The 25,694-nt window shown below is 39.4% G+C and overlaps 1 protein-coding gene across 1 annotated transcript; it reads right to left on the bottom strand.

The window, feature by feature from the left end:
- Window positions 1-2,525: 2,525 nt before the first annotated feature.
- On the bottom strand, window positions 2,526-22,598 carry patl1 (PAT1 homolog 1, processing body mRNA decay factor). Its single transcript, XM_088419676.1, has 20 exons — window positions 22,450-22,598; window positions 20,816-20,924; window positions 20,458-20,676; window positions 18,307-18,546; window positions 18,079-18,161; window positions 16,751-16,831; window positions 15,697-15,897; window positions 14,973-15,074; window positions 14,634-14,720; window positions 13,786-14,006; window positions 13,566-13,710; window positions 11,945-12,062; window positions 9,749-9,846; window positions 9,427-9,486; window positions 8,175-8,320; window positions 6,919-7,078; window positions 5,982-6,107; window positions 4,018-4,109; window positions 3,723-3,872; window positions 2,526-2,817 (listed from the first exon to the last, which is right to left on the bottom strand). The coding sequence occupies exons 1-20, from the start codon at window positions 22,462-22,464 to the stop codon at window positions 2,796-2,798; spliced, it is 2,475 nt and encodes an 824-aa protein (XP_088275802.1). The 5' UTR covers window positions 22,465-22,598; the 3' UTR covers window positions 2,526-2,795.
- Between the last annotated feature and the right edge of the window lie 3,096 nt (window positions 22,599-25,694).

Raw genomic sequence — 25,694 nt, forward strand, 5'->3', positions numbered from 1 at the left:
CCAAAAATAATTTAATTAAACTAAGAGTTAAGGGCGGGACTTGAACTGATCACGTAGAGCAGTGGTTTTTCAACGGGGTACCAGTACTCCTGGAGGTACTTGAAGGAACTTCAGGGGATATTTGAGATTTTAAATTAAACAAACAAACAAACGTGCAAAAAATCCTTAAAAAATAATTATTGAAGTTATCAATTGTTTCAGGAAAATATAAGTTCATAAAACAAATTTTGTGTTTAGTAGGTAATTCAATTTCATATTATTAAAACCCAGATTCTCCTCTATACTAGAATAGTTAGACCTGTGGCGGACACTAGGACCATGTCTCTCACCCAGTAGGCATGTTGCTATGATCCTTTGATGCTTTGAACCTGTTGGCTTTGTCTTGGCTGTTTTGGACTTTGTTGTATCAGTTTTGTGATGGCATGCGAAGAGTAAAGATCTCCACTAGCACAGCAATGTGTGGTTTCTTCGCCTCGCCACAGACCCAACATGGCACATGCCACATCAATTTACCTGTCAAATGAATTATTATTATTATTATTATTATTATTATTATTATTATTAGAGAACGCATCTCTACTATGATCCCAAAACAGGATACTTTAAGTTCAATATTTTGCTGTGGATTTCTTTTTGAGAACAGGTCTGACACTATGTTGATTATTTTTTGCGGACAAATATTAGCAATTAAGTTAAAACGTTGTTTTTGTGAACAGATCCCTACAGTAATCTCAAAAGATGCTTTCTGTTGAATATTTTTCTGTGAAAAAATATTTATAATTACTTCTTTTTGAGAACACGTTAGACACTATGTTTATTTTTTGTGGACAAAAATGTATTAATAATTAAGTTATGTTTTTTGATAATTTATCTTTTATCATCCAAAAGAGGGCACTTAATGTTGATTTTTTTGTGGACCAATACAAAAGAAGTTTGAAGGGTTCTAAAGTTTAATCAATCAAACACTGATGACATATTGAGTCTTTTTTTTTTTTTTACCCTAACAATGCTTTGCACTGGTTAAGGGGGTTCTTGGCTGAAAACATCACTGAAAAAAGTTGAAGACCACTGACGTCGAGGAAAAAGAAAATGCTAAAAATAAAATTTGACTAAAGGGCGTACGCCGCCTACTGCTTGAACACAAAGTGGAAAGTGCGGGGCCATAAACTAGTGAGCGTTCAGGGTAACAAGACTTCGAAGAATACGATGGCCTCTACAAATGACTTGTTCAGTGAATGCTTCAGATAACAAAAGCCCTTTAAGGGGCCAGATGGACTGTTACGGAAAGCCAAGCAATGAAAGTAAACAATCTAAAATCTTTACTTGTAATAGATTAATCTGATTCATAATAGAATTCCACTTAAGCGTTCGTGATTTTGATTTTTTCCAGATCAATTGCAGTGCTTGTTGCTTGTTTGGCCAGCAGAGGTCACTCTGATTGGTCAGTCCCCCACATATCGACGGGCCACAAATGAGACCAGCAAATATTTACCATGTATAAAGCGTAGTCCGGTTATATCTTCTATACAGTGCTTCGTTACCGTTGCAGCTGTTGTCAAAATGCTATAGAAAAAGTTGTTTACTTTGTAAATCAAGTGAAATGCGATGATACTGTAGCTAGATTTATGATACTGTAGATATTCAAGAGAATATAGTGGTAACAAATGAGGAGTAATGACACAAAGAAAAATCTTTTTTTTAATTTTAATATTACACAGTTCACCATAACTAGAACATAGTGTATTGATTAGCACCAAAGGCATTTGCGAATTAAAATAATGATATGCTTGAGATTCCTTTCGATACGTCTGTAATAAACAGTAATTATCATTTTGTTGGGACTCCAGCTATATACACCTGTTATAGCGTACCTATAAAATGTTGATTAACTTTTGGTATTATCAGCGTTAAATTTTAAAATAAACTTGAAAAGTTATCCCCTCAAACCAAATGAATGTGTGTGTGTGAAGAGTCTTAACCGCTTGAATATGGATTTAATGCAGGAGTTTTTTGTGGGTAGCCTAAGTGAGTAAAAATGATTGTATGAAAAGAGCCGCATGGTTGAATTTATATTTGCAAAAGTGTTAAACAAGTGCCCTCCCAATTTATGCAGTGATCTTTTCAGTGCATGTGAAAATAAACTTACCCAACTCTTTCAAAACGTTCACATTCGATTTAATTGAGAAACTAAAAAAAAAACAAAAACCCAAAGCGTTAATTTTTCTGAGTAAGCCAATTTTATTCATGCATAAAGCATCAAATCAAAGGTTATCCCAAGGCACTTCTGACAAGGAGCAGTTTATGACTAACCCCCCAAAGTTTGTACCTTGATCAAGAAGCACCCCCCCCAATTGTCTCTGATGATGTGAACTTTGAAAAAGTACCCCCCCCCCCCCCCCCCCCTTTCTGGTTACCTTTAAAAGTTCAACCACACAATACAGCCTCCAATAAGAGTTTACAAACAAAACTTTAAAGCAGATGAATTTATCACTGCATATAAAGAACTGGAAAAGAAGATAACAGTGTACTTTTTTATATAATAGAAATAGTTTTTAATTTGAAGGTTCATCATGGGCATATTTGTAATCAAAATTCTAGACTTAAAAAAAATGCAGGTTTCAATAATAACAAAACGTTCATTCTCACACAGACACATGAACACACACAGGATTAAAATGACTACATTATGCCGCACGCACACACCCACAGGCACACACTCACGCATGCACGCACGCACACACACACACACGTCTGCATCAAGTGTGGGGTGGGTTGGACTGATGATGTGGAGACTTCTACCTGGGCAAGTCGGATATCCTGAGAAAGACACAATATATATATTTAATTAAGGTATGCAACGTGGAATACGTCTCCTTCTGGTTAATTACAATACATGACACGATGTTAGGAATGGATGCGAGAAGTTGTTCACTGGGTTGGTCCTTGCACCCAACTGTTGTTGTTGCCATATTGTTGCCTATGGATGTAAACTTTTTTTTTTTTTTTTTTCAACCGCGGCCCGGTACCGGTCTGTGGATCAACTGGTACGGGGCTGCATCCTAAATGATGATGTTTTAGAACTTATTAGTTTATCTTTTAACAGTTCATTCATTTGTGGTTTGTTTGGCTTGACCTTTGAGTTTTGGCGCCGCCTTTGGCCGCTGTTGATATTACATTCTGTAGCGAGAGGGATGGTGTAGCTTCAACTGAGCAGTCAGGTGACGCACAAGTTCCTATGTTTCTTGGTGAAACCTGGCCCACAAGTTGTACTATTTTGTCTAAATATTGTCATTGATGATAATATGCCAAAAATTACCAAGTTTATTGATCCAACAACTTGTGATTGTGGATAATATGCGATCTAATGTTAGCATCTTATATATAGCGCTGCCTTGTATGCGTTTAGCTTGTTAAGATTTTCGTTTGTGCCATTAATTTCAGCTTGGTATACGTTAGCATATGCAAAGGTTTTGCGTTGATAAGAACTCATTGGCATCTAATTAACGTTTTGCATTGGAATAAAAAGCATTTCTAATTCAGTTATATGACTGACTCGATCAATGTAATTTGTGTACATTTTTGTATTCTTGTACGACCAAGGCCCTGCCTTCTCATTTATACTAAATGCAAACATCCTGAAGAAAAGAAGAAAAAAAATAGCGTGACTCAACACTGTAAATTGTACATACTGTACTTGTTGTGTGGACATGGTTGTGGCTTACTGTAACTTTTCCTGTAACAAATCCAAGCGTTGGCGGTCAATAAAGCGTGAGAAGAGGGGGATCAGGTTGGTTGGTGTGAAGAGGGGCGATGAGAGGGATGAAGAGGGAATGCTGAGCAACTCCCTGGTGACAGCAAACACCAGCTCTGTCCTGAATAACCATCAGGGTTTGGAAAAAGTAGAATTACAAGAGGAACAGTAAATACTATAGATTAAAAAAAAAAAGAAACGGCCAAATAGGTAGTGGAAAGCAGGAGAGCGCAAAGGAGGACTGAAACATCCCAAAGTTATCTCACCATCGATTGTCGTCCATGAGCTGACAGTTGGGGTTAGAGCTTTGCATCCTCTCTCCTTCACTCAAGATCAGATAGAGCAGCGTCACACCAAACTGACCAGAAAAAAACACACATTCAATCTTTGTTGCTTGTTGCGTGTATGGGAGAGCCAGTACAGAGGAGTATAAACTGCTACAAAAGGTCACCACAGTCAATAACACAGTCAATAACACTACAACACTGTAGCGTGGTGTGTGTGTGCGGAATTATTGCATTGTAAGCATTTATTTAAAAAAAAAAAAGCTATATTGCAGAGAGACGCACTGTGAAGGCTCTCTAATAACCAGTTAAATGTAAATGTACACGTCACGAGCACTCCTCCGATGTCGAACTACTGAAGTACAGTCGGCCCCCGGCTTACGAGCACCCTGATTTACGAACAATTCGCCTTACGAGCGTGGATCAGGGAGATTTTTGTCCTCCGCTTACGAACAAACCTCTCGCCTTACGAGCAATTCGACATTCCGGCCATTGAGTATGTGGAAATGTTCTCGTTTGATTGCGTCAATAAAATCAACAGTAGCGACATCATCAATCATCAGTAGATACTTGTGGCAGAAACGTGAACGCTATTGGTCTTACAACGTCACACTGACTGTCTCACTCACGGTGTCTAAATATATTACCATTTAAGTGTAGTGTTTGTACAGCTAAAGGGAAAAACAGCTGACATGAAATTAAATGTGCCGATTGCAGGACAAAGAATTGTCATTGGTTTAAATGTGTGTTTTTTTTAAAATTAATTGTCAATACATTCCAACCGTTTAAAAAAAAAAAGTGCGAATAATTATCAGTCAGTCACGGAGATGCGAATATGCTATTGGTCGATTAAGGTCACCCGGTCTCACTCACGGAGATGCTATTGGCCGGCGTCACACGTCAATCACAGAAATGCCGATATGCTATTGGCCGAACGCCTTTATCTAGCTTGATGGGACAGGATGGAAGGAAGGAGAGAAAATTAGTGAAAAACGGAATGTTGTGAAGACTTTTCAAACTTTATCTGTTAGACATAGCTTCTAAAATTACTAGCAGCGGTAAAGAAAGAAATAAGAGGATGATGTTTTAGTATCTGCGTGATTTGCACCCTGACTGAAAGAGTTACTGTAACACTGTAAGACCAATAGCATATCTATCGCCGTGTTAACTTTGAGCGTTGGACTCTGCCCCCCTCTGCTTACACCCAGCTCAAGTCTCGTCGTTTCAAAGGTAAAAGCTATTTATCCATTGTATTTATTATATTATGCAAGTGTACAGCAGATTATGTCACTCAATTTTAATATATGTATACAGTGTGTCGTTTTTACCTAAGGCTTCGACGCGCGTTGCACGCATTCACGAATTAACATGGGTTTGGATTGCCCGCTATACGAGCAATCCGAGATACGAGCGTAGCCGCTGAACGGATTAAGTTCGTAACCCGGGGGCCCACTGTACTTTACTTTAATCTTAAATGAATAAAAATGACAGAGTACTCGTAGTACTTTCTTCCCTTCTCGTTTCCATGTATCGGCTGTACCTAGTCGGGATCACGGTGAGCCGCAGCTAATCTACGAACAGGCGCTCGGACGTCTAACTAGAGTGAAGCAAGTAGCTGACCAAACATGATTTAAAAGCAGTTTACACTTGAAATTCCAATTTATTACAAAAGCTAAGAGGATCTCAAAGCTTTCTTTCCTCCAAGCAGGCATCTGTCAATCAGCTCAAGGGGCACTCCTACAAAACGCAGCACGTGACTGGCTCCAGGCGCGACAATCGAACAATGAGGGCAGGAGCTGCAACCCACTCCCGCTTGGAAATTGAAATCCACTCCTCATTGGTGCCCACATCTTGGAGGAGGGCCCCTTGACCTGATTGACATATTGCCGGCCAGACTTTTTGGTTGTATTGCATTAAAAAATAAATCAATACAATAAAGTGTGTACCTTGTTGTGCAGTACAGTGGTAAGTTGACCCTCACTGCCCTGAAGCTCCTGGAGCAAGTCTGTAAGGGCGGTGCTTGACATTGACATGATCACCACAGAGACTGGCTCTACCAACCAGCAGAGAACCTAGTAAGAGCAGACATATCAGTCCAAATATACAGTACCTGTAAAAAAAATGTTCACTGCCACAAGTAAACACATATGCTCTGTTTGACGCAGTTCCCCAAATATAGGACACACGTTTTCAGTATCTTAAAGATTGGAATTTGATTTTCAACGACATTTGAGGAAGACTGCATCTATTTACTGCGCTTTTTTTTTTTTTTTAAACAAGCAGTGTATAAACAAGGTTGGATGCTTGGAAAAAATGAAGCCTACGTAGACCCACACACATACTACAATAGACCTGTAAGAACACCTACAACAGCCTTAAATTTTTTTTTGCAAGAAAAAAAAAACAAAAAACAAAAATACCAGAATCACTTCAAGTGGATATGGACTTAGCAGTCAAAATGCCATTTTTGGTCATTTCAAACCCAATTTATACAACTTTTTCGGATTTTTGGGCGACATGGCTCGGTGGTAGAGTGGTCGTCTGCCAGCCGAAAGGCTGTGGGTTCGATCCCCCGACCATCAAGATCATGTCTAAGTGTCACTGAACCCTCAGTTGCATATGCATTATGCATAGATAGATCGATCGATCGATAGATATAAGAAAAAAAAGACTCAAAAATGGGCCATAAACCTATGTTTTATGATCATACCACAGCATTTCAAATGTATTCAAGTCCAGATTTTGTCTAGGCCACTCAAAACCATTCCAAATTTTACTTTGAATTCTTGTAGAACCTAAGTGTGCTTCAGCTTTCAGTCACAAATAATAAAATTCTCCCAGAGGATTTTCTAGTAGTGTAAGTATGTAAAATCTCTTAATTACCTGGTCCTGCTTGTCCTTCTTGGCCAGGGTTGCAAGGTTGCGGGCGATTGCCATTACAACGGCAGCAGCGTGAGAGTGGGGTAGGTAGGGGAGGAGCCTGGAAATGAGCCGCTTGCCTTTCCTCACTGACATGATCATGACACAGCGCTCATCACTCACCCTTCCCAGAGAACATAAGGAATATATTAGTCTGTGCAATACGTGTTTCTGTGGCCAAATAAAGTCTTTCAGGTTCAGATGTTCAGATGTCAACCCTCGCTGATTCTCAAATTACCATTTTGTATAACAGAATCATTCTCTGAAACACGTACCAATTTACATTAATCCATGAGTGATTCAAAATATTCCAAAATGTTCTGATTCTTTTGCGTTAGTTCATCTACCCAATCATTTTCAACAGCCGCTTGTCAGTTCATCGACCCAATCATTTTCAACAGCCGCTTATCCTCACCAGGGTCTCTGACTTGCTGCCAGCCAATTGCAGGGCACACCGAGACAAACAACTGTTCATACTCACGACCACAATTAAGAGCAATTTGGAATGTCCAATACACCAATCATGCATGTTTTTGGAATGTGGGAGGAAGCCGGAGTGCCCGGAGAGAACTACCGTACTTTCCGCACCAGATTATATATTTTGAAACTGTTTTCATACATAAGACGCATCGCTTTATCAGGCATGTAGAATAGAAGTCACAGTAGTGGCCGGGGTTGCATTATGCATGCATTAGATGGATGGAAAGGTAATCTCATTTCAGTCAAACCTTCTAAATATACAATCAGAAATCGGAATAAAATTTGTGGAAAGTACTATCCGAAGAATGGGGGCGGGAAAATACTTAGATTACATGAAAATACTTTAGATCAATACTAAGACAAATCAAGAGTTTAAAAGAATATGCCATTTTTGTGCCTTGTCCATATATACATAATACATACGAGCATATCAAAATTTCAGTGTGTTTTAAACAATTTTAAAGGTAAAAAAATACATTTATAATTCAAATGCAGAGGTAAACAATGAATAATTTACATGGCAATTAAGGTATTTTATTCTTTTTGTTCCCCCCCCAAAATGAATACTTCTGGTGTAATCTCTACATAAGGCGCACCGGATTGTAAGGCGCACTGTCAGCTTCAGGAAAATTTGAAGGCTTTTATGTGCGGAATATACGGTATCTAATTTTAGCTCCTCATGGTCGCTCTGGGTTTCTAACACCTGCGGATAGCCAGGGTTGACTGCCCATTGTTCCTACCTGTCATCCCACTCTTTCTCTTGCAGCGAGTTACAGAGCTGCACGGTATTGGTTTTGTGCTGCTCCAGTAAAGCTTCCCTGTCCTCCTCTGGTGCAAGGACAAAACGTTTTTCAAAGTCTTGAACCTCAAGCAGCAAACTGTATATCTGAAAATGGTGAGCATTAGCATTAGGATAGCATTTCAGCATAAGGGGTCAATATACATATACAGTGAGCCCCCGGTTTACGAACCTCCCGTTTACGTATTTTTCATCTTACAATGTGGATAACGGCGTTTTTGTGTCCCCCTCTTACGCACAAACCTTTCGTCTTACGAACCATCCAACATGCTGGTCAGTGTGTCCCCATTTTTTTTTTTTTTTGCTTTGCTGCATCAACAAAAATAAATTTTCTCGCATGTCATGGAAATGCCGATATGCTAATTGGTCTATTAAGGTCACAGTCACGGAGATGTCGATATGCTATTGGTCGATTAAGGTCACAGTCACGGTCTCAGTCACGGAGATGCGGATATGCTATTGGCCGGCGTCACGTCAATCACAGAAATGCCGATATGCTATTGGCCAAACGCCTTCATCTAGCTTGATGGCACAGCTGGTCGGTGTATTGTGAAGACTTTGCAAACATTATCTGTTAGACATGGCTTCGAAAATTGCTAGTGACGGTAAAGGAAGAAGTAAGAGGATGATGACAATAGAAACGAAGCAGGAGATAATAAAAAAATACGAAGGAGGCGCACGCATAGTTAACCTTGCTAGTGAGTATGGCGGTAACCGCTCAGCAATCTTCTAAGGGCAAGACTTTCCTTGCCGGGGGACGGACCTCGGTCGACAACAAAATGGAGAGGCTTCTTCTGTTATGGATTAAAGAGAAGGAAATCGCCGGTGATATGTTCTCGTTTGAGAAAAGTTCTTGTTTAAGAAAATAAATAAATAAATTCTGCGGGTTGGTCTCTGCTCCCCTCCGCCTCCACCCACCACCAGCTCAAGTCACGTTGCCCCAAAGGTAAATGTCATTTTTCCTTTGTATATTTATGTCATTTAATTTAACTGTACAGTTGATTGTTACTAATTTTTAATATGTGTATAAAGTCGTGATGTTTTTACCTAAGATTTTTGCACGCATTGCACGCATTCACTAATTAACATAGGTTTGGATTGCCCGTCATACGGCCAATTCGAGTTACGAGCCTAGCCGCTGAACGGATTAAGTTCGTAACACAGGGGCCCACCGTACATGACTGCCATCTTACCTTTTCCACAGTGTAGAGAATCTGTCGTCGTTTATTCCAGACCTGCTTTTCCCTCTTCTCCTGGTAATAAAAGCAAACATGATGTAAGAAAAGTGACTCGACAGTACATCTTAAATGATGTGTCTGAAGCTAACAAATAATTCATATTATTTTACTCAAACTAAACCAAAAACTGCTGATGTGGCATCATTAATGTGTGCAAAATGTCTGTGCATCTTTTGAACTATTTGATGTTTCTCAAAGTTCTTCATCGACCTGTTCCGCTTTAGAATGCTGTAATGACTGCTAAAAGAAAACTGCACAGACACCGTATAAAACGTACCTCGTCATCTGAGCGCGTGGTCACTACTGCGTCGATCATTTTACGTGGATTGTTGACACTTGAAACTGTCAGTTTACCCAAAGACCCTGCAAACTGAACTGCAAGAAAACATGATTCATCAGCACTCTTTATTAACATACGTTTCCCAACAAGGAACTAAAGTACACTCGAGAGACTGTACATAACAGATCTGTACTCTTGGATTACCTTTTTCTGCAGGCAATCCTAAAAACTTTACTCAACATATCATGAGTTCTACCCCCCTTAACTCATATGGCATTTCTTTCAGTTCAACATTTGCCAGGTGTTATCTTATTTTTTTCTAAAATCAAACAGATTAAAAATAAGTACAGTAGTGTGCTGCCTCAAATTTACTATATAAATAAATATTGAAACAAAAAGCTACAAACTGTCATTCAATATTTTACATATCTTTAACTGAGTAAGCATAATGTCAGCAATTTTATGGTGTGCAAAACAGACATCTTTAGATTAAAATTCCCTACTACTATTATTACTACTACTACTACTATTATTATCGTTGTAATAGAACGACGAAACTGTCAGAACAGAAAACTGACGAGGTGTGAACGTGACTGTCAAAATCCTGCTATCAATTGTCTTCAAGATTTCCATGAATATCTAATGCCAATAGAGAGCTCAAATTTGGGGAGTTTATGGATAAAGTTTACTTCATTAAGTGACATCAAAATATTGTGACCACTGAGGAGAGAAATACAAACCGGATTTGGTTGAAGTTGGGAAATTGTGTAAAATGTAAATAAAAACAAAATACAACGATTTGAAAATCCTTCTCAACCCATATTCAATTGAATACACTACAAAGACAATACAGTTAATGTTCAAACTGATAAACATTCTTTTTTTTTGCCAAATAATAATGAACTTAGAATTTCCTGGCTGCAACCCATCCAGTAGAAGTTGGGAAAGGGCACTTGGTTACATCACCTTTCCTTTTAATAACACGCAAACATTTTGGAAGAGAGGAATTCTCAAATTCTCTTAGCTTCTCATGTGGAATTCTTTCCGATTCTTGCTTGATAAACCGCTTAAGTTGTTCAACAGTCCGGGGTCTTCTCTGTCGTATTTTACGCTTCATAATGTGCCACACATTTTCAATGGGAGACAGCTCAGGACTGCAAGCAGCCCAGGGGAGAAGCTGGAATCTTTTACTTCAAAGCCAGAATGTGACTTGGCATTATCTTCCTGAAATACGCAGCGGCGTCCGTAAAAAAAAGATGTCGCTTGGATGGCAGCATATGTTGCTCCAAAATCTGTATGAACTTTTGAGCATTTATGTTGCCTTCACAGAACTGTAAGTCACCCATGCCATGGGAACTAATGCACCCCCATACCATCACAGATGCTGGCTTTTGAACTTTGCAATGATAACAGTCCGGAAGGTTCGCTTCCTCTTTGGCCCAGGGGGCACGACGTCTAGTGTTTCCAAAAACAATTTGAAAAGTGGACTCATCAGACCACAAAACACTTTTCCACTGTGTGCATCAGTCCATTTTGCATGAGATCGGGTCCAGAGAACCCAGCGGCGTTTCTGGACGGTGTTCATAAACGGCTTTTGCTTTGCATGGTAGAGTTTTAACCCACACTTACTGATGTAGTGACCAACTGTATTTACTGACAGTGGTTTTCTGAAGTCTTCCTGAGCATTGTGTCTGGTGGCATCTCAGTGATGCATTTCATCACCTGATGTAGCGGGGTATTTTTGGAGTGTGAATGCGCTTAAAGTACAGGCCTCTGTTCAGGCTCTATTCTGCCCTCGCTGACGTTTCAGCTAGCTAGGCACATATGCAACTCCTCCAAAAAAAGACACCTGTTGGTGATTCTTCCCCTTTTTAATCACTTTAGATGCTTTAAAGTAGGTGTGTCTTTTTTGGAGGAGTTGCCTATCTGCCTAGCTAGCTGAAACGTCAGCGAGGGCAGAATAGTAAAAAGGCTGCGCTTGGCTCAAGACTTGAGGACTTGGGAGTTGTCGCTCTTCAAGCATTCCTTTCTTGCTCGATGGGAAAACAGGAAGTGCACAACGCAACAGGTTCCGGTTGTCCTTTCACATTTACGCAAACTTTTAAATGAACGAAATGAATTGTTTTGTAACCACAGAAACGGTACAATGGCTCATAAGGAGCCAGAACAGGCTCTTGTAGTGTTTAAATTTACCTGGTCTGTAGGTGTGTTCAATCTTTGCCACTTGTGGAGTGATGAGCTTGGTAGTGTGATCTTTTTTACTGCTGTCTCTCTCTTTTTCCTGACGTTTCTCCATCTTTTCATAGTAGTGCTATGTAAAAATTTAAGGATGCATTACAATCATAGAATAACAGTAAATTACTGCAGCAGGATTGGCCTGAATTTACAATATACAAAACTGCTATACTGTATTCTTTTGACAGTGGAACCCCTGAGGTTGAACACAATCCTATCCTGGTTGACATTTGTTTTAATTTGTTTTTGTTTGTTTTTTTAATTAATGAATCGGAATTCACAGCAAATTCTTGCTGTAAGAATGGAATTAAAATAATGACATTTGATTTGATGCTCATTGAAGTGAGCTCTTGTGAGCTATGCTAAGGTTTTTTTGTGGTGTCACCCACATAAAGTATGGGGACCATTCCTTTGGAAAAGCTGTTGCAAAAAAGTCATGAAAAACAAAACATACAATATTTTAAGCCAAATATGCTGACTGAACTGAGGTACGTTTCACAAGATACTGTATGATATCTCCTGTGACGGTAAACAACAGTGGTCCAAATCAACAATGCGTTGTTACGGGGCGATTCCACTGCGTCCTCTCCACTGCGCACGACGCACCCATGTTAATGAATGAGAGCGATTCCGCTACATGCGTCAGCTCTGCTCTGCCGCGGTCCGTCAACTTTACGCGAGACTTGAAAAATTTGGTCTGCCGCCATGGTCAATTCCACAGTTCAGAAAGCACCGGTAAAAGGACGGGGGGGGGGGGGGGGGGGGGGGGGGGGGGGGGGGGGTGGTCTATATCTGGATACAGAGGCAAAATTGTGTTCTCCTTTGCTGATTGATTGGATGAAGTGAAACGCGCCTGCTTCTGCTTGTCTGTGCCATTGCCATCGAAACAAAAGGAGCACTAACGTTAGTTAAAACAAACGTTGTATGTACTCACCTATTGTAAATTGAGCATATGTAACATATCTAGTATGCATTGTGTTTTCATTTTTTCACATTTGTTTTCTGTTTTGAATTATTATGTTAGGAGTTAGTTGATGAGTTAGTTGACGTGCGCACAAGAGGGAGAGTGCGAGAGTATTGCTGGAAAAAAAAAAAAAGCTTGACCATGCGCTTTTTTAGCACAGCATTCACAGCTTCACAGTGAATGGGACCCGTGTATAGTCACCTTAGGAGACCCGAGAAGCCTTTTTAAGGCTTATGCAATGAAGTGTTATCCAAGCAAACTTTCCACAAACGGAGCTTCGGTTGTTTCGAGAAGTTTAGAAAACGTCCCCCCACTCGACCAGTAGATGATCCCAGTGCATGCGTAGTTTGACTTCCCAAGGAATCTTGTTACGCTGCACGGCGCATCGCGGCAAACTGCAGATGCCCGCAGTGTGTGCGGGTGTGTGGATGCAGACCGCAGACGCATGCAGTGGAATCGCCGCGTTAGTGTTTAGTGTCATAGGCATATATTCCCAATAGAATGTAATCACATTATTGTCATAAACTATAAAACCTCAGATGTTCCACTGTATAGACACATGCACAATTCAAAGTTTCAAAAGAAAATACGCAACACTATCATATCCAAACACACCTGATAGTAGTAGTCATCCAGGAAAGGATCAGTACTTTGAAGTTGCATCATTTGGATTTTAGTGACCCATTCCTTCTCTTTCTGAGTCATCAGGTTGCTATATGGGTCCCTGCTGCGCCAGTCACTTCCTGTTCTACTTCGGTCTCTTCAGAGAGGTAAAATGGTACAGATCAGATATTTAATGAGAAAGTCCAAATGTTGCAATGTGAAAAATACATACCCGCCTCGGTTTTGCATGCGCTGTGTGAGTATGCGTCGATGTTGAGGATGGAGATGAGTGGCATTGTGCCTGATGGGTGGCATGTGGTTGGGATGGCCGTGAGGATGCGGCGGCCCCATTCGATGACCATGTGGAGGGTGCGGGCCACCAAAAAATGGTCTGAAACCACCTCCGGCTGGTAACAAAGGAGGCACCGGACCACCACGGGGAACTCCGGCCACCTAGAAACATGGAGATGTGTGATGCCAAAAAATCCCCAAAATACAAAACAGTACTTTCAAATGAATGCTTACAGTTCTAAGAAAAGAAAAATATGGGAACCCTCTGAAAAGAACTGGATTCTTTTTTGATGGCTGTACCATCTGATCTAATTACTCGCCACAATAACAAACTCAGTTTTCTTCAATTACAATATACATTTACCTGCGTTTACTGAACAACATGTCAACGTCGCAGTACAGGGTGTAAAGAGTGTATGAACTTTCAGATTTAGTTGTGCTTCCAGACAATAACCTCAAACAAACGTTTACTGCAGTTGTGGAACAGACCTGAGGAGTATTGCACAAAAGTGGAATATAGAAATCCTGGATAACAGAGAAAGTGCAGAATCTTGGCTAATTCGACTGCACACTTGATGCAAAGAAAAAGGGTAAAATGGCACGGCTATGTCAAGCCAGGTGTAGATAATTTGAATAAGTACACGTTCACTTCATCCCCCCCTGGAATCAATATCAGATTTGAATTTTTTCTCCCCGAACCCACCTGGGTTCTCTCCGGACACGCCGGCTTTTGGTGTCAATTTTGGTGTCAAAGATATCAAGCTCATTTTAAATGCGTACATCACTGACCTGTGAGTTGAGAAGCTGGGCTCGTTGTATCTGCGACAACATGGGATTGATTCCTGGTGGAAATGGTCCACGACACAATGGCGAGTTCTTGTGGTGTCGGGGCATAGAGGCATGGTTGTTGTGGGGGAGGGGAAAAAAAAACAAGTTACTACAACAAGTTTTAAGTGAAAAAAATGAAGTAATTACAACCTTAACATAAAAGTGATACATTTGTTTAGTTTTGTTCTCATGACTTTAGGAAACAATGGGATAAACGAAGATCGATTCATTAATTATCATTTAAAATTAATTTTATTAGATCGATAGATCGATAGATTTGAGAGGGGGATAAAAACTCACAGCAAAATTGAGCAAGGTGTTGGGTGACAAACGTTCAGGGAAAGGAGGAGGGTATCTGTGCTGGATTGGTGCTCTCACATGAACTGCTGTAGGATGATGAATCTACAGACGCACACACACATACACAAACTTTTTAAAAATTGTGTTCTCGTGTACCGTTTTTTCCGCACTATAAGGCGTTATGCATCCACTAGATGGAACTGCACTAAAGGGACTGTCAACAAAGCGATCAGGTAAGACAGACAAACTTTATTAATAGACATTTAGAAATCAAGAAGAAAGATGATTTGTGGACAGTACTATCTGAAGAATACCCTATTAATACAATATTAATATAAATAATGTAATATTAAACTTCATTTTAGGTTTTTAGGTATGCCTTATAGTGCAGAAAATACAGTACATAAAAATACAGTAACTACAAAGTAGTACAACGGGATTTTACAAATTTTGTCAAGGGCTAGAAATATGTGATGCCGAGGATAGCTCGAACAGGTGAAAGATAGTAGCATCTTGTCAAATGGCAGACAGTTTCTACAAGTAAAGGTTTTAGTAAGGTTCAAAAGACTTGTGCATGTTCCTGCAAGTGAGCTTCTACAGACTTGTGCATGTTCCTACAGCATTTTGTCAAAAGAATTTCTACAATGTCTTCAACAAAGAAAAAAAAATAAAAAAGAAAGAAAGAAATGATGTGAATTACCAGGAGCTGTGATATGCTTTTTACCTGATGATTTAAGGAGTGACCCATTGGTTGTTTTGGTGGAGTCCCAATTGGCACTGCCCTTACTGGAGGGGAGCCAATCACAGGAGAAGAGGAGCGTGGAGGTGGCACCCTTTCTGACAAATCTCGCCCTTCATCATTCCTCCCCTGAGATGGACGTTTTGGAAGACCCACCTCCTTTATTATTGACATTAATGGACTATCCTGAAGACACATTCAATAGCAAGCGCAGGGTATTAAAAACAAAACAACAAAATAGAATAATATGCAGAACCTTTGCCAAATAGTTTGAGCACAGGTGTTAAACTCATTTTAGTTCAGGGGTCACATTCACCCTAATTTGTTTAGAAATGGGCTAGACTCAAACAGTCCATCTGTGGCCTAATAAGCTTGAAATAACAACTACGTTTGTTATTTGTGCAAATAATTGCAAGTGTGTGCTTAAGATTTTCATGTAATTTATTTTGTTGCAATGCACATGAGCAATCTGAAATTTCGTAACAAAAATAAGTGACATTCCCACAAAATTATGAATGGGTGTTTCATTTACGCATGTTGCTTCACAATGATCAAAGACGGCAAAGTTTCAGATTCAATTTGAAGGTATTTACATCTTAACCAGGTGAAAAGTATAGGAATTACAACTGTGGAGACCAGAAGTAATAGGAAACATGAACTACAATGAATTAAGTCTCAACATCTTAGTACCGGTACTTGGGTGCAGATAATTTGCAGTCGATTACAGCAAAATGTTCAAATTTGTTAACTTGCTCCGGCTTATTTCCATGTGCAAGCAAAAACAAAATTCCAATATGGAAGTCTGCAATCGTCCTGGTCTTGACCTTCACAAAAATCCAAGGGGCCTATCCTCATTGCTGTTTGTTATTGCTAAGTCAAATCTAAAATAATGAAAAAGGTTCCAACAATGCAACATGACTCCATTTGGTATGGTTTTATTTCCAAGTGATACACAAAAAGTCTGTCATCAAAAGATTATATTTGAATTCATTAAATGACAAATATAACGACAACAAAAATGTAAAACTAGTCTACTCACCTCCATGTGTGTAACCAATCCCGGGCTAACACTGACTGGTCCGAAACCCATACTATTCTCCCAGATATTACGTGAGTTCATCTGGAAAATGAGGGAAAAGAATACATATATAAATTTAAATGTATATATGTATAGACACACACTTTAATATCATACTTTTCTGGACCCTCAAATATGATCAACAATGGATACATTATTGATGCACACATTGAAACAGAGGTGGTGATAAACTACTTTGTGTAGTCACATCTACCCTCGGGGAAGCTGTAAGCATGGGTGCCATTTTGCTCATCTGACCAACCACTGGAGGCTAACTGGGTGAAGTCTGCATACACACACATATGAACTGCTATACTTGTGAAGGCATACCTGGACGTAATGCATTTCCTAGGCCCAAACCCAAACCATCAGAAATGATTACCTAACAATATTGAATCACATTTTACATGTAAATTGCCTAATATGTTCCAAGCTCGTAATAAACGCCATATTAAAAGTTTTCTCTTGGAGCATGCGAGTTATCGGTCATATATTGAATTTTAAGAGGCAAAACTTAGGCCGAATTTTTACTCGTAAAGTGATTATTTTGTGTACACAAGCATTTGTATATTGGGGTTCCACTGTATAGCCATACAGGAACACACACACACAAGGAGCAAAAAAATGAGGTTGAATTTTCCCATGATTAGCGGTAATTTTTCTTTTTTAGATTTTCCATCAGTCTGGATGCCTTATTGCTTGTTCAAATGAGGCTTCATGCTTGCTCTCACACATCAGTCTTGGTATTAGGATGGATTATCTGGACTGGCATAGGTTTAAGACAGTTGCCTCAGATGTTAAATGTCGGGCCTGCTATTCTGGTAATCTCAAGTATGCCTACACTACAAACAAGAGCAGTGATGCTAACTTTACACCAAACATGGGATGAGAGTTTCTGGCGGTGCGATTCAATTAAAGTCACCGTAGCTTTGTGTATGCAGGATGGAATTTTTTTTTCTTTTTCTTTTTTGCGCCTCACGTTCAACCATCTTTGAGAAGGTACCTCGCACACAGGATCTTGTTCAGGCAGTAAATTATTATGCCGCTTTGTGGTTAGGACGGGAGGCTTATGGAATAGTGAGCAAAAAACTTGAGATACCTGGTATGTACAGTCATAACTTTTTTTTTACAGCTGTGGAGTTGTACCAAGCTAGCAATCGTGTTTAGCTTATGAAAGTATGTGTGTGTGTGTGTATTTATTTATTTAGTTATGAATTTATTTATTTTTTATTATATACACACACACACACACAAAGTACGGACTCTTAAAAAAAGCATTTAGTACTAACCTGGCCAATGGAACCAGGTACAGAACGCAGTAAATGTTGCTGCTGTTGGTAGGTGAGTACTGAGGAGGGATGATGGCCTGCAGCTGTGCAAGAAAACATCGGCAAAGCATATTATAGAATGAACCAAGATTTTACCAGATCCACCGTCATGCAATTTTTTAAGAGTGAAATCGTCACAGGTGACACTGGAACACAGAACACACGTGCATGTTTGTTTTTAGGCCTTACCTAAGGTGGGGGGCCCAGGAGGCCGCTGGCGTAGATGAGGCTGCTGATGGGGTTGAGGTAAATGTGATATGGGGGATGATTGGTGCAGGACTCTGGACCTCGAGTCATTCCCCAACCTTCGGTTTGGGGAAAAAACAGGTCTCTCTGCGGTCCCGACTCCAGCAATAGCCGGGTCAGCTTCCAGGACAAGTCTTGCCAGCGACTCAGCCAAGTCACCTTCTCTTCTTCCATCTTCCAAATCTGACAGTAAACGGCAACAGCCCAATACAGGGTTTGGTTGAAGTCCGTTGCTTACTTCATATTTGTTCACATTTGTAACATTACAGTCACAATCTTAAAAGTATTTCATTTTAGATTTCGTATGCTCGACCAACAGAAAGCAGCAAACACTTGTGAGAGAAATCCCACGAGACTGGATGTCTTACCAGAAGGGAGTCCACAAGGACAAGATGAGATTACCTGAATTTTCATAATGTGTTCTGTTTATTAAGCAGACTGCTAGAAAATGAATAATTTTGTATGAAGTGGGTGCATTTAATGGGCATTAGGACCATGCCTCTCACCCAGGGGGGTCGTTGGAATGAACTTTTGGTCCTTTGGACATTGTAACTTTGACTTTAATGATTTAGACCAGTGGTTCTAAAATGGGCCATGGGTACCCCTGGGGGTACTTGAAGGAACTCCAAGTTAATGATTTATTTTTGTGAACAGACCTCTCCTATGATCCCAAAAGAAGACGCTTTAAATGGAATATTTTTCTGTAGACAAATATTTATTCATAATTTATTTTTTCTGAGATTAAGTCTGACACTTTGTTGATTATTTTTTGTGGCCAGATGTTTATTAAGAATTAAGTTATTTCTTTTTGATAACAGATCTCTTCTATGATCCAAAAGAGGAAACTTTATTTTGATTAGTTTTTGGGGGCTAGTACAAATACATTTTGAGAGGTTCTAAAGTTTAATATATCAGACATTGAGGATTTTTTAAGTCTTTTTTTTTTTTTTTTTTTTATCCCAAACATTCTTTGCACTGATTAAGGGGTACTTAATTAAAAGCATACTTCACAGGGGGTACATCTTTGAAAAAAGGTTGATAACCACTGATTTAGACAATATTGTACAGTTTTGTGTTGGCGTGTGAAAAGTAAAGACCTATACTAGAACAGCAATGTGTGTGTTCTATGCGTTTGGCTCTTTCGCATTTTCATTTGTGCCAAGTACCGGTAGTTCCCTTGAAATTAATAGCTTTTGAAATTCAGTTTTATGATTGACTTATGTAATTTGCGTACATTTTGAACGGCAGTCATGGCAACTTGGTTTGCGCAGCAAAAGTGCCAATAGGCAATATGGTGTATAGTACATGTTAGAAAGCCCACATTGTTTATCTGTTTGTACACAAACTGCACATCAAACGAAATTACAATGTGCAATTTCCCACGCTGTGAGTGTTCCATGAACGCAACACTAGTCTAATGTGAATGGTTCACCGTAATTTTCTCTTTTTCCTCGTCCGTGACACCATTGAGCCTGTGACATAAATTGAAAAAGTTGCTCATAATACATGTTCTAGCACATTTGTGATTGTGTGTATGTGATGAAAGGTGAGTTTATTTCCTTATGATGTTCATTTTGGGTGTTAGTTGTGTGTTATAGAGCAGGCGTATGCTTGTGTATGACGTCCTGTACATTTATGTTGTTATACTAGGCTAGCATGCTAATTATGCTAATGGAGTTTTGTTCATATGATGTAGCATTTATTTGTGTTTGGCTAGCGCTGAATGCTGTGAGTTTGGAAGTTTAGAATGTTATGCTGCCTGCTGAGTAGTGGATTAAATGGGGTATGTACAGTATGTTTGTATGTATGTTAATGTTTGTTCTTCTTTGCCTGTATTATTGCAGACCACGATTAATAAATGTGCTGAATGGAGCAACTGTCCATGTTCTCTCACCAGAGCATATACATCCATATTTTGCCACCCTAAAAGAGCTAGCTGGAGACATCATAATCATACCTGAACCTCACAGTTTATGATCCTCTCCGTTTTAGTACAGTAAGTAGCTGTGTTTATAGATTTAGGTACCCAGCAAGCTTTTTCTCCAACAAAGTTTTCATTCACTTCTGAAGAAATGTATTTCCGACATAACTTACCTGATTGATTTATGCCACCAGAGGAGTGGTGTTGTAAAGGGAGGGGTGAGTGAAAGGGAAGACTGCCTGCCCCAGATGTGACGGAGTTGGACAATGAACTCTCAGCTGCTCCAGAACTTGATTCATCTTTCACTCCCAATTCTAACCCAAGATCCTCTCCAAGTTCATCTCGCTCATCAAGCTCAGCAAGCCGCTTATGTTCCTCTTGCCAGTCATCATCTGGAAGAGATGAGCCAAAAAATAGTGGTTTATTGTTGAGTGTCACATACACTCCTGTCAAAAATAAAAAAAATAGTCTTATTTGAAAATATTACATTCCCAAGGGAAGGTGACAGATGCAATCAAAAGCAAAACTAACCTATAGCCCCAGCCCCAAAGGTGTCATCGTTAAACTGGTCAATATCATCTTCATCTTCTTCTACGAGTCCATCTTCTTCTTCCTCCAACGTACAGTCTTCATCCAGGGACTGGAAAATACAACAGCGGGGGGAATTCCAATTGGATGTTGAAATTACATTTGAAACTGCATATCTGGTGTAAATTGGTTGTAGATCATCTTTGAACTCTACATTACAAAAATTCTTCTGAACAGAGCTCGTTACAAACAGTAAGAGATAGTAATGCTCAGTGCAATACATTAATGACACTTTCTTAATAGTAGCTGCTGCATACTCGTGCTCTAGCACTCAGTTAGTCATTCCTGGGTGCATGCATGTACAGTATGTATGCTTGCTGCCATTTAGACTGTGCGTAAACTACACTTCCGAGCTCCCAATATATGGCAGTTTAAACATTCTTTCATGAATGTGAAAGATTTATTCAGCTGATGAGCTGTTGTTGTGACACAGGTGGTGCTAGATCATGCCAGGTGACGATTATGACGACGATTGAAAATGGCAGACAAAATCTACTGTTTCGTTGGGCTTCATCTGTCAATGTGTTTTTTTTCATTCCGGGTTCCATGAGCTCGACCCACGCATTGATGCGTTGGTATTGCCGGATCCATCACTATTGTGAATGAATGAATTGTTCCCTCTTAATTGCGAGCTATTCTCAGGATAATTGGAGTAGGAAAATAAAAAGAAGCATAACAATCTCAAAATGGAAAGGCCCACCAGGCATCAGCCCTCTAAACCAGATTGCCTGTACGACCCTGGGTGAAAGCACTCAGTGTTTATGTACAGACAAAATAAATGTTTTGCTTTTGAAGGAGCCCACCCAACTGAAGTAGCACTATAGTAGTCTAACTACTTTGCTCAATTTATTGTAGCTTAGCGAGCTAGCTACTTTTCTCTGGATTGTATGCAAGACCATTTTGAATTCAAGACCAAAGTGTGAGATAATTATTTGGTTAAAATATTAAAGCAGCACACGTGTATTATTGACAACACCCAAAATGGCAATGTATATTTAGTACAAACATATTACCAATATAGAAACACTATCTACGTAACTACGGGTTATACAAGCGGGTTTGCAACGACTGACTCTCTCGGTGTAAAACGCAGACAGACAGAACATCAGCGTGTGTTTCTGGTGTACCTCTAGCACGATGTTAAATTGCACCGACCGTGAGAATCCACGTACGCATTATCTGTCACCACACAGGTTACAGGCAACACGTTAGCAACAATGCTAATCCTGACGTCATCTTGCGCACGACCTTACAAATTCATCCCCATCCGAACGTGACAGACTACGTGCAGTTTGGGCATCCATTACATCACAGACAACAATGACAGACGGACATGGGGTTCTTGATGAAAAAACACAACATCCACGGTCTACAGGCAAAGACTGTGAGGTGCTGCTCTTCTCTTCCTCTCGCGGCTCGTTAGCGCAGGCAAGCGGGCTGCTTCACAGGCCGCCAATGTGGCAGTCGCAAGACTCCGCGTATAACGCGCTTAGATCCGAGAAACGCCACTCATGTTCCTTTTAACAACGGAAACTAATTCCCGAACACGGCAGTTGTATCATGGGAAAAATACTCACCTGAAATCGAAACATTTATCCTTAAATGCCAGCGTAGGTAGGCGCATAAACAGTGCAACGGCGCCCGGGTGACGCATTCAATACGTTCACGTGAACGTGCGTTTGGAAATGACGCGAACGAGCACGCATTCGGACTCACGCGTGCACGCGCCTCAATATTATTGACTTCGACTGTTTTGTTAGTGGACCAGCACAATTTATTGTCGCATTCAATATAAAGTTTTGCTTGTGGACCAGTATAAGTTGTTGGTGCATTTAAAGTAAACGTTGCTGCTACTGTACTTCCTTTATAATTACGTGCGTAAAAGAGAGAACCCCAGTTACGGCTAATGAAAGGAGATGAATTATGTCAATGCAGTTAGGGCTTTTAACCCTTTCACAACGGTTTTTTTTTTTTTTTTACGTATGGCATACATTATGTACTTGTTTATACTAAAACTTGTTTAAAAATTCCCACTTCAATAGATTAAGTTACAGGCCCTAGGAATTTAATAATAATAATAATAATAATAATAATAATAATAATAATAATAATAATAATAATACAAACGTTCCAGAGAAGTGAAAATTATCGCCAAGCGCCTACAATATATACAGTAGTAATCAATGTAATATATAGTAAGACACATATATATTGCACATATTATTAATATATTTCCGCAGTGCAAGATGGTTCATTCATGAGAAAGTAAAAACCCAGTTTATCTTGTTGACAGTGGGCCCAGCACTGGCTTTTTGTGCATGGAAAAGATGATGAATCCAGCTGGAATCTGTCGATAGGTGTGTAATGAACCATTGGGATGCCATTTCATGTTATTGCTAAGATTTCTATACACACCGCGATTTTTTGAAAAGCTGTGGGATGCATTGTCCCAACGCGGGTGAAAGTCTTCAAGGGAAAGTCAAGTTTGAAAAAAAAGAAAAAAAAAAGACATATAACATATGCTAGGGGTGTCAAACTCGTTTTTATGGGCCACATTGTAGTTTTAGTTTCTGTTGGAGGGCTGCTTTGAATATGAAGTCCAAGAAATGTGAATTATGATTGTCACACATTGATACATTTTGAAGGGGGTTTTGGTCACAAGAAAGAAGTGGTAAAAGTTGAAGACAACTTGAAAATGTCATATTTTAGCCAGAAACTTGTAGTCATAATTAGCATTTCGTGGGCCACATACAATTATGTGGGAGGCCGGATCTGGCCCCTGGGCCTTGAGTTTGACACCTGTTTTATCTACGCGGTCCCTCGTGTGTTTTTGCCTAAAAATGTGCTCGTGGAATTCTGAATCATGCAGAAAAACCTTCTTCACATGGCACTTCACATGGGAAAAACTAATCCTTTTCCCTGGGGTTATCCACACCCCCCTGCCATTGAAACCCTGATTTAAACCATGTGAGTAGCAAGGAGACGCAGAAAACGAGTAGAAAACAATTCTCAAGAAACTGCAATTCCCTACTCTTGCTGTAAAGAGTAAATTGTCCACAGGTGTGAAAAGAAGGCTCGTTCCAGCTACATCGAAAAGGAACTCTGTAAACCGGCAACTATTACGTGCAGAAAGCCAGGTCATGACAGGATTTGGTGAAAATTAAACTTGTTAGATGTGACCACACAAAATTTCATAAAAGGCACTTGGCAGATGCTACTAAAAAGGTGGGTTCGGTTTCCACTTGGCATTGGTGTGTGTGAATGGCTGAATCTGTAACATACTGTAAGTGTGTGTACATGTATTAACCTGACTTTGTATTGTTAAATCACGTCTCCTTGCTGCCTGCATATGTTTGTGAGATTATTTATTTATTTATTTTCTGGGCGGACATTCCAGAGCCACGCACCCTTTCGGTCTTCAACAGTCCTTCAGTTTTTTTGATTTTTTTCGTCGCCACCACCAGAGGGCAAACTTTGACCTTTTTTTTTTTTTTTTTGGTTTTGTCTGTATCGTCCTTGCTTAGTAACTAAACTATATTTGTCTGCATTCTTATGCTAATTATGTTTTTGAATTTACATTGAAGTTTAATTGTATGATTTTGCAGTCACCCTGCAATAGAAACACATCACAGTAATATAAGTGTACTAAGAAGACAAAGCTGGCTGAAGAGCTTAACTCTAGGTTGTTATGCATTATCATATTTATTAAACCAAATCTCATCTCACAGAAAGCAGATGGGTTATGTATGCAGTTTGTTATCATGCCCGTGGTAGCATAAGGATGCTTTGCAAGACGCACATCTGGAGAATGTCGGTTCTCATTTATAACTGCCTGCCCTACAAATATAGAAGAAAGTTTCATTAACATTTGTCAAAATGTCATGTCACATACACTAAAGTAATGTTGACGTGAATTAAAAAAAAAAAAAGTCTTTAATCAGGCAATTAAAAGCTTTTATCTTGCTTTTCCGGGCCAAGAGCCAATCAGAGAAATAATGCAAATTTGGTGCAGCCCTATTGGTTGCTTGAAAAAGAAACGCATCCCAGAACTTTGCTTCTAACTTTTGGTCTGCGAGATTGAGTACAGTATGAGTTTTGATTGAAAGCAGACTGAAGGAAGGAACAACTACGATTTTTTTTTTTCCTGATGAACTTCGATTGTAGGTGTCTCACCACAATCTGCGTGAAGTGACTAGTTTACTAATCGAAACGTTAATCGTAATATTGGCAGCCCAGTGATTGATACCCAACTACTGCACTTTCTATACTCCACTCTTAACTAGTCAGATTTTAAAGTGTATATTTATAATCACATGATACACTTCGCTTCTCGTGTCAGGTTAAACTATAACAATAACTCAAACAAAAATTTCTACCGTGATCTAAAAAAATAAAGCTAACGTGTAATACATTGCTGATGACACATTTTATTCATAAATATTTCATCATTCAGAACAGGTTTATGTTGATTATTTTGTGATTAAACATTACTAATAATTACTTATTGTTCAACAGATCTCCACTGTGATTCAAAAAGGGTACGATTTATGTTTAATATCATTCAGTGGACAAGTATTTATTTAAATTTATGTCCTTTTGAGAGTAGCTCTGACACATTCTGTTGATTATTTTTTGGGGACAAATATTTATGAATAACTGAGTTAATGATGTAATTTTGTGAACAAATCTCTACCGTAATCCTAAAAGAGGACACTTTATGTTTAACATTTTTCTGTGGACAAATAATTATTCATAATTTGTTTTCGAGAAAAGGCCTGACAGCTTTTGTTGATTGTTTTATAGACAAACATTTATTATTAGG

This window comes from Hippichthys cyanospilos, chromosome 7 (genome assembly GCF_059441005.1).
Source record: "Hippichthys cyanospilos isolate Australia breed blue-spotted pipefish chromosome 7, RoL_Hcya_1.0, whole genome shotgun sequence".
NCBI lineage: Eukaryota > Metazoa > Chordata > Actinopteri > Syngnathiformes > Syngnathidae > Hippichthys > Hippichthys cyanospilos.